This window comes from Pyxicephalus adspersus, chromosome 9 (genome assembly GCF_032062135.1).
Source record: "Pyxicephalus adspersus chromosome 9, UCB_Pads_2.0, whole genome shotgun sequence".
In the NCBI taxonomy this organism is placed as follows: Eukaryota; Metazoa; Chordata; class Amphibia; order Anura; family Pyxicephalidae; genus Pyxicephalus; species Pyxicephalus adspersus.
The window spans coordinates 33,674,443-33,684,097 of NC_092866.1; the positions used below are offsets into that span (position 1 = coordinate 33,674,443).

A 9,655-nucleotide genomic window follows, 5' to 3' on the forward strand; every position below is an offset into this window, starting at 1 on the left:
CAGCCGGCTTAGAAGAAGAAGCCGGCTGGCTTCTTCTTCCCGAAGAGGACACCCGACGCTGGAGGACGACGCTGGAACACGACGGATGGACGATCGCAGCGGGACCAGGTAAGTGATCGATAAACCCGAACTTTTCTCACTGTATTTTCATACAGTGAGAAAAGTTCGGGCTTATCGAAAATAGTAACTTTTTTTGGCCCGTACCAAGGTCGGGCTTATCGGTCAGGTGGTTAAGATAAGTTGAACTACTTGGTGTTTTGTTGTTCTTTGGTTGTTACTAGGCCTCAGGGAGACGCTGGTTCTTTCATCAGGAAAGGAACCAGTAGTCTCAAGCCCAGTCACAACTCCTAGGGCTATGCAGGGCTACTAGGGCCTAGGCTCCAGTGTATGAGTATTTCCACCATCAGGGGATATTCATACTGTCAGGAGTTAGGGCTAGGTTAGGGTGTCTGTAAGGGGTGACCATTCCCTTTTCCCACCGCCTCCTCCTGTAACTGATGCTGCCACCTGCCCAGTACCAAACTCTAGATGCCAGACACTAATGCTGTCCACACTCCCTCTCAAAGCCAACTGCCTCCTCCTCCTCCTCCTGCTGTAACTGATCCTGTCGCCTGCCCAGTACCAAGCTCCAGATGCCAGGTACAAATGCCATCCACACTTTGTCTCAGAGCCCACCACCTCCTCTTTGTCCTGCTATACCTGATGCTGCCGCCTGCCCAGTACAAAAGTCTAGATGCAAGATACTAATGCCGTGGACACTCCGTCTCAGAGCCCATCGCCTCCTCCTCCTGCTGTAAATGATGCTGCCTCCTGCCCAGTACCCAAATCTAGATGCCAGATACTAATGTCGTGCACACTTGGTCTCAGAGGCTGCTGCCTCCTCCTCCTGCTGTTACTGCTGCTGCCTGCCCAGTAACCAAATATGGATGCCAGTTACTAATGTCATCCACACTTCATCTCAGGGCCCACCGCTGTTACTGCTGCTGCCTGCCTAGTACCCAACTCTAGCAATGTCTCCAGTAGCTACAGCTTCTACACTGTCCATATAGGTGATGGCCTCAAACACTAATGCTGCTCTGTCTCAGGGCCCACCGCCTCCTCCTCCTGCTGTAACTGATGCTGCCGCCTGCCCAGTACCCAACTCCAAATGCCAGATACTAATGCCATCCTCACTTGGTCTCAGGGCCCACCGCCTTCTACTCATGTTGTTACTGCTGTGGCCTGCCCAGTAACCAAATATGGATGCCAGTTACTAATGTCGTCCACACTCCGTCTCAGGGCTAAATGCCTCCTCCTCATGCTGTTACTGCTGCTGCCTGCCCAGATCCCAACTCTAGATGCCAGTTTCTAATGCTGTCCAAACTTCATCTCAGGGGCCACCGCCTCCTCCTTCTGCTGTTACTGATGCTGCCGCCTGCCAAGTACCCTACTCAAGATACCAGTTACTAATGCCGTCCACACTTTGTCTCAGAGCCCACCACCTCTTCTTCCTGCTGTTACTGCTGCCGCCTGCCCAGTACCCAGCTGTAGATGCAAGTTAACAATACTGTCCATGCCGCATTTTACAAAGTTACAACTAGCAGATAGGAAAAGGCAGTCCCCTACACAGCAATGTAGCTACAGCTTCTACACTGTCCATAAAGGTGATGGCCTCAACCACTAATGCTGTCCTTGCTCCGTCTCAGGGCCTTCCGCCTCCTCTTCCCAGTACCCATCTCTAGATGCCAGTTAACAATGCCATCCACACTTCTCAGGGCCCACCGCCTACTCTTCCTGCTCCTACTGCTGCCGCATGACCACTCCCCAGTACCCAGACCTAGATGCCAGACTAGACTCAAGCTCAACAAGGTCTTCTTTCCCCGCTGATTCCGCCAAGCCCGTTCCCTTTCATGTGGTTTCGCTACATAGTAGGTAGGGACAGATTCTCGTTCATCCATTTATGTCTCCATCAGCTACAGCTTCTACACTATCCATATAGGTGATGGCCTCAACCTCTAATGCCGTCCTTGCTCCTTCTCAGGGCCCACCACCTTCTCCTCATGCTGTTACTGCTGCCGCCTGCCAGTACCCAGCTCTAGATGCCAGTTACCAATGCTGTCCACGATCCGTCTCAGGGCCTACCGCCTCCTCCTCCCAGTACTCAGCTCTAGATGCCAGTTAAGAATGTCATCCACACTTCTTCCTGCTGCTGCATGACCACTGCCCAGTACCCAGCTCTAGATGCCAGACTAGACTCAAGCTCAACTGGGTCTTCTTTCCCCGCTGATTCTGCCAAGCCTGTTCCCTTTCATGTGCTTTCACTCGATAGCAGGCCCTGAGACGGAGTGTGAAAGGCATTAGTAACTGGCATCTAGAGCTGGGTGTAGTGCATCTTTAAAGACACCCCGAAGTGTGTAATGCAAGTGTGTGATCTGAAATTTGTGACTGAATGTAGAAGGCCACGTTTTCTGCTTCATCCATCGATACCACGCTTTATCGGACAGAATTTCTGTGTATGTTACCCCGGAACTGGGAAGTGGGACAGCAGTCCCTCTGTATTTGTCGGGGGGATGGGATGGGAGACAACGGTATGTTTAACAGGAACCGAGAGGTCCTGAATGACCACATTGAGGCATTAAGTTATTAAGCTCAGCAGATGTCCAAAGACTTCTCCACAACAAGTATGTGGCCGTCCTGGGAGACTCCATTCAAAGATCCGTCAACAATCTTGTGAAAATACTGCAGAATGATGAGTTTCGGATTGAGAACCAGCTGAAAGGGAAGGGTGAGATGTAATTTGCAAACGACACGTTGAGGGATCTCTGGGTGAAATGCACAATGGCATAATTTACCGCGAAGTGCGTCATTACAGAACTGACCACCACTTTGCACAGTTCTATTTCCTGACCCGTGTCTCTTCAGAGTACATGTGCTTGCGGACTTCGAACATGGACCTCAGCCTGACGTTGTCATCATCAACTTGTGTATATAGTATGTTAACAGGTATCATGAACAATCACTGCAAATGTACAAAACCAACCTGGACCACCGGTTTATTCGGCTCACCGAGTGGGCCAAATGTCCATGTCTGTTGGATTCAAAGCTGGTGAAGTGCTAGAGTACCCAATTCCTAATGTGCGCTGGGACATCATAGAAGGGAATTTCTACAGCGCCACTCTGGCAGATTTGCACCAATTTGATGTGACTGACATGCACTTCCACTTCGAGCTGCGCTCCAGGTTTAAAGATTACACCCACTCGAATCAGCTGACTCATCGGAAGTAAACCTGCATCCTGATGGCTCATATTGATCAAGCCTGGGGCATGCAGCAGGAACAGCAGGGAGAAGAGGCGGTGGGCTGGCTCAGAGATGGAGTGTGGACAGCATTGGTAACTGGCATCTAGAGCTGGGTATTGGGCAGGCGGCAGTAGTAAAAGCATGAGGAGGAGGCGGTGGGCCCTGAGACGGAGCAAAGACAGCATTAGAGGTTGAGGCCATCACCTATATGGACAGTGTAGAAGCTGTAGCTTTTGGAGACATGAATGGATGAACGAGATTCCAATCTGTCCCTACCTACTAGAAATGTCATAAAAAAAGCAGAATCTAATTTTAAACAAAACACACCATTAACGCCAATAACGCCATTAACACCATTCCCAGCATGGTGGCTCAGGGGTTAGCACTCCAGCCTTTGCAGTGCTGGTTCCAAGTTCAAATCCCAGCCAGGACACTGACTGCATGGAATTTGCAGGTTCTCCCTGTCTGCATGGGTTTCCTCCTACATCCCAAAAACATGCAATTAGGTTACATGGATTCCTTCTAAAATTGACCTTAGACTACATTAATGCCATATGACTATAGTAGAGACATTAGATTGTGAGCTCTTTTTAGTGACATGACTATGGACTTTGTACAGTGCTGTGTAATATGATGGTGCTATATAAATACTGTGTAATAATAATGACATATTCCTGATAATCTCAGGTTCACTAAACCAGAACTAGACAATTAGCTTTATCTGGTCAGGATGGCTGAGTGGTCTAAGGTGCTGTATTCAGGTTGCAGTCTCCACTGGAGGTGTAGATTTCAATCCCACTTTTGACAGATAACTTTTTTTTTTCTTCAGTACTACTATTTTAGTTTAGTCTTGAAGACACAAGACGTAATTTTAACAACATTACTTAACAACATAACTACATTTTAAAGTGAACTGCATCCTTCTCGTCTAACACAGTTACAGTGCGTTTCCCACTAGTACGCCTACATTTCCCAACATGCCTAGCTCAGTGTGTATCGTCACTTCCTGCCACTGGCGGCGGGAGTTTGTTATAAGAAAATGAAGCTACCGTTGTGGGGGAGGTGTGTTTAATATAGCGGTAAAAAAAAAAAAAAACTAGAATATTAGGTATGGCTGAGAGCCCCGCTGCCCCATCTGTCCGGCTGGAGCTCGGCACCCTGCACTCGGCTGACCAGGAGCCCCTCCACCTCCTGCCTTGCGTTATACAGAGCCGGGGAGCTGCCAGAGTCAAGGAATTCTTCACCCCAGCCATGAGGAATGCCTCAGGAGGTAAGTGGCCAGCTTATGGATCAGGGAGGGCACCAGACCTGTCAATTTTCTTTATTGTGTTTGCTCACCTTTGCAGTATTGTCACTCCTATTTTTGCTGTTGTTGATACAAACCACAGTAGAGCTCACTTCACACTTATACATGCATAAAAAAACATGCACATTGGCACAGGGTGATTAGATGGTGACCGCATCTCCAATCAATATAATGTATGGGTCATTTCTAAACAATATAATGAATTGGACCTGTATTTTAACCTGATCTAGCAATTGCATCTAGGCTTCATATATAATAACCTGTGCAGATTTTCTTTTCAGAGGAAGTGACAGGAGGATTTTTGCCATCTAAGCATCTCCATAGACTTGTATTCAACAGCTCATGAACACTTTTGGTAGGTGTTTATTGGCATTCATGGTAAAAAAGGCAGCCAGGTGTAGAGGTCAGTCAGGTACAAGCGGCAGCCAGGGTATAGGTGTAGGCTCAGGGAAGAAAAAAGCCAGGTGGCTGCCTTTTTCATAGGCTGTTCCCCCACCCTAGCATGTGGGGGCAGACATCTAGAGGACCCCTTCATGAAAGGGGGCTTTCAGATTCTAAATAACCCCTCACCGCTACATTGTGGGATAGGGACCTTCGCAGGTGGGTCTGGTTTTAAAAATTGCAGGTGGACTCCACATCATGGTGGGTGGGAAAAAAAACACAGATATATCATAATATAATAAAAATTACCACCTGGCTACCTTTTGTTTCCCCGCCCAAAGCAAGCTTTTGGAGGCGCTTTTTGATAGTAAAAACATCTATAAATGCCTGCACAGGCGTTTATTGACACTAGTGTTTTTGCAGAGTAGGCTGCCAGGAGTGTTTAAAAGCCACGTTTTTCAGAAGCAGGTGTAATAAAGCCCTATCTGATGCTGCTGAGATTACAGCTAAACTTCAGCCAAGTTAAAAAAAAAAAAATATATATTGGGTTAAAAAAAAATCAGATACAGTTGTGTATGAATTATTTTATTGTTTTGCAAGTAGCACAATCAACTGACAAAGAAGATACTCAAACGATTGGGCAAATAACTTTGTCATTGTTTGTAATTCCAGATGAAATTGCAGATAAACTAGATGTAAATAAGAGAGCACTGCTTATACTGGAAGGCTGTCCCCCTTCCTTCTCGCTTCTTATTACAATGTCCCTAATATCATCTACCTTCTGAAAATAAAAACGCCAAGCAGCTGCACTGAACTGACCCACCTAAAAATGTTACTTAGTGCCATGTCTGTATTCAGACCTTCACTGCTTAACCTTGCTGCAAGTGACAACAGCTCTCCTCTGCTTGGCTGTTGGTACTTCCTCCATGTCACATGGGTGCTCCACCTATCTAAAATTGCTTGGGGGGAACACTGGCTGGCCTAAGTGTGCAGTGACAGATCAGAAATCCGTGGTAAGAAAAGACTGGCTAATAGGTTATAACAAGAACATTGCTTGGTATTTTTTTATGTTGTATTTTTCTCATAATTCCTATTATTTCCTACAGGTAAAAAGGTCTCGTTTAGAGGCAGAATGTTCCGAGGGCAGGAGGTTACTGTCCCCCAAGGTTATATGGGGATTGTCCTGAAGGAGGATAATAAACCTTTCTCTGAGGAAGAGGTAAAACTGCTGACATCACTTGGCATGATCAAATTAGATTATATATATATTCCACACCTTTAAAACAGAAGTTGGCAATAAAATATTCAGTATCTCTGGTGTATCCCCTCTCATGGCTAGGTCCTCTTCCCATTTGTAAACATTAAAACAGCAGTGTGCGGTCATTAAAATGAACTGGCTTTTGACACAGAACTCTCACAGAGTTATATGATTGAGTACACATATATTAGGCATGTTGTAGTTCATAGTTTTTTTTTCTTTTTAAAGCAGTAAATGGTGTTTTACTGTTTTATAAATGTGCCTCTTGGAGATCTTTGGGTGTTTTTAAGTCGGTCTGTCTTTATTTTGAGGTTTTTGTTTGTTATTTGACAAACATGTCTGCTTGGCTCTGGGATATGAGTATTTGTATTCCCAACGTTGCAATACAGATTTTTGCCTGGTATTGTCTGGCAATAAAAACAATTGTAAAAATTAACACAAGTCCGTTAACAGTGACAATACATTTCTATAATGACAGTTTAAGCACTTCCACATCATTTTCCTCTAAAGACTGTTCACTAACTGCTAACCGCTTCATACTAATTGATGGTCCATCTAAGTAGATTGTAGTTTTTAATCTGATTTTAGTGTGTGGACATCTTAAACTGAACTTTCTGACACACATGACTTGTTCAGCATTTAGGTTAGGTTTAGGATTTCTTTAATGTGGACATCATATTGCTTTGCCCTTCTTAATTTCAGGATCGTTCACTGACAGTCAGAACTACCTTCCAGTCTTTTACACAGTGGAACCTGGAAATGCCACCATCTGCAGATGATGCTCTAGTGATGTCTTTAGCATGGCCGAAAATTGCTTCTGCGGTAACACAAGGACACAATTATATTTAATATCGCAGTAATACAAAATGTCTTTTTGTAGAGAATTTAGATTATACAATCTGCTTTGTATAGCCAGTAAGTCCTACTTTGTCAGAATTTTATAGAAGTACCTACTTCAGCTTGACAATATACAAACAGGCATAATTAAGCTAGTTAAATCAGTGGACACATTGTAACCATTTCAATACTATTACAGGTATTTTATCTGTATTCTAGCAGATATCATTTACAGGGATATTATAGGTACTACATAGAGTTGTCACAGATTAATACCACAAGATGAAAAAAAGCCACCATTTAAAATTTGCAACAAATGTCAGAATCCTGGTGGTGTGGTGTATGTTTGCCATATGTGGACTACACACTTATAGACTTTCTATGGTTCCACAAAACCTGAGGAAAGATTTGCAGGATTATTTACAGTCAGTAACTACCCTTTTAGGTACACCTTACAAGTACCTGCTTGGATCCCGCTTTACTGTCAGAACTGCCATGATTTCTCAAGGCATAGGTTCAAAAAGATGCTGGAAACATTCAGCATGGATTTTGGTCCATATTGGCATGATAAAATCATACAGTTGCTGCAGATTTGTCAGCTGTATATTCATGTGATCGTCCCTTATACAACATCCAAAAGTCGCTCTTTTTGATTGAGATCTGGGGACTGGAGGTCATTTGAATACAGTGTACTTGCTGTCATTTTAAGGAAACCAATTTCATTTGAACCCAGGCAATATTTTTCCCATTTTCTCTTGTGCAAATTTGTGAGCTTGTGGTAATTGTACGCTCAGCTGCCTATTCTGAGTTTACAAGAATCTCACCTGGTGTGGGTAGTCACTTGTCTGCTGTAGTCCTTCAAGTGCTTGAAGGTTTGACACTTTTATGCATTCAGATATGCTCTTTTGTATACCTTGGTTGTAGCAAATTTGAGTTACTATTCTCTATCAGCTCAACCCAGTCTGACTTCAACAACTTTGAATCCCTAAAGGAAACCTGTGCAAAAAAGGCTGTCTTAATCCAAAATGTCACTAACATGGCAAGGATCAGTAGTTCTAGTTTTTCTCTGACAATATTTGCTGAATACATGTTCTATGTAATGGACCTACAAAACATGACCAGATGCAGCCATGTCAGCAGTGGCAATCTCTGAAGTTCCCTCAGTGCAGCTTCCACTTTATAGGCTAATTCCCTTTTGACTTTTGAAGTAAGTGCTTTGTTAGAATAACAATTACCTGCTAAGCTGTTTTCAGTGTTGGTTACTAAGTAAAGCACATGTCTCACAGTTGTCATTTTCTTTTGTTTTTAGGTCCATGCAAACATTGATTAGGAAATCACCAAAGACTATATTTCTGTTTGGTAACATGAGTGACCAAGGTGTATTTTCAAGTAAATATTTATGTAATAAAAGTTTTATATACTTCTTAAAAATTAACATTTTGTTTTTAAAACCTCCCAAACACACATAAAATAAATTCAACTAGGTCATGTTGATGCTACATTGGTTATATGGTCTGGTCTGTATGAACCTAATGTGTGATCCTCCTCTTCAGAACAGACCATATTACCTGTCTCAGGATTACTTGCCTCTTGGTTTGATATATTTTGAATTTTATTATTAAACAGGATTTATATAGCGCCAACATTTTAGGCAGCGCTGTACATTAACTTTTTGACTGCTCCACCTGAGTTATTTCGTGTGAGATAACGCAGTGCAAGGAAGCCTCAGCGGGCTTTACTCGGAATGCTGTAAATGCTTGGAATGCTTTGTGCTGGCAGAGGATTCAGCAGTCAGCTGACTGCTCTCAGTATAGCAACTAAAAGCAGAAGTCCTCTGCTATTGTTTCACACTGCCTCCTAGTGACAAGTGGCCATAAATACACATTACAGCAGTGGCCTTGTAAGCAGTACTTGTCCAGTACATACCTTCTAAGAGGCATTGATTTGGAACAAAAACATTTCTACTGTGTGACTGCAAAACAGGCTATGTTGTGGACTTGATTGTATATACGGGTGCTACAACTGAAATTGTAACTGACCAGGAACTGGGGTTGTCTGGTGTAGTGGGTATTGACTCTAATGGAAAAGTATCTCCAGAGGGGTCATACCCTGTGAATTGATAATTGGTACTCTAATCCAAAATTGTACAACAATCTGCATAGGAACAACACAACTGTGGTACTGTTAGGAAAAACAGGAAAGAGATGTCGAAACCCCAAAAAAAGCTAAAAAAAGGAGAAATCAAGGTTACAGTACACACCCAATATGCTTGCTGTTCAGTGATTGGACAGAGGGGAAGTCTGCATGTTTGACCACTGTACACAAAGGGATCATGATTGCATGGGACAATTGAGTGCATAAGAAAATCCCAGAAGTGGTATCGAAAAAAATTTTTTTTTTACCTTTTGGACATTACCATTCTAAATTCCCATGCTTTGTACAATCTAAAAACTAGGAAAAATGTATCACTTGCAAATTTTCATCCCACACTCATTCGAGAAATTGTTTAAAACTACCACACTCTGAGAAACATGAGAAAACATGGGTGACCATCAGCTAGTGATCAACCACTCAGACTTACTGAAAGGCACTTTCC

At 43.5% G+C, this 9,655-nt stretch overlaps 1 protein-coding gene across 1 annotated transcript; it reads left to right on the plus strand.

Annotated features, from left to right (window-relative positions):
- Positions 1-4,342: 4,342 nt before the first annotated feature.
- On the plus strand, positions 4,343-8,490 carry RNASEH2C (ribonuclease H2 subunit C). Its single transcript, XM_072421317.1, has 4 exons — positions 4,343-4,547; positions 6,071-6,183; positions 6,925-7,044; positions 8,369-8,490. The coding sequence occupies exons 1-4, from the start codon at positions 4,388-4,390 to the stop codon at positions 8,387-8,389; spliced, it is 414 nt and encodes a 137-aa protein (XP_072277418.1). The 5' UTR covers positions 4,343-4,387; the 3' UTR covers positions 8,390-8,490.
- The last annotated feature ends 1,165 nt before the right edge of the window (positions 8,491-9,655 follow it).

Coding starts and splice junctions, on each gene's coding strand:
- RNASEH2C (XM_072421317.1), top strand. CDS start 4,388: ATGGCTGAGAGCCCCGCTGCCCCATCTGTCCGGCTGGAGCTCGGCACC. Junction 4,548..6,070: donor CATGAGGAATGCCTCAGGAG/GTAAGTGGCCAG, acceptor TATTTCCTACAG/GTAAAAAGGTCTCGTTTAGA. Junction 6,184..6,924: donor AACCTTTCTCTGAGGAAGAG/GTAAAACTGCTG, acceptor TCTTAATTTCAG/GATCGTTCACTGACAGTCAG.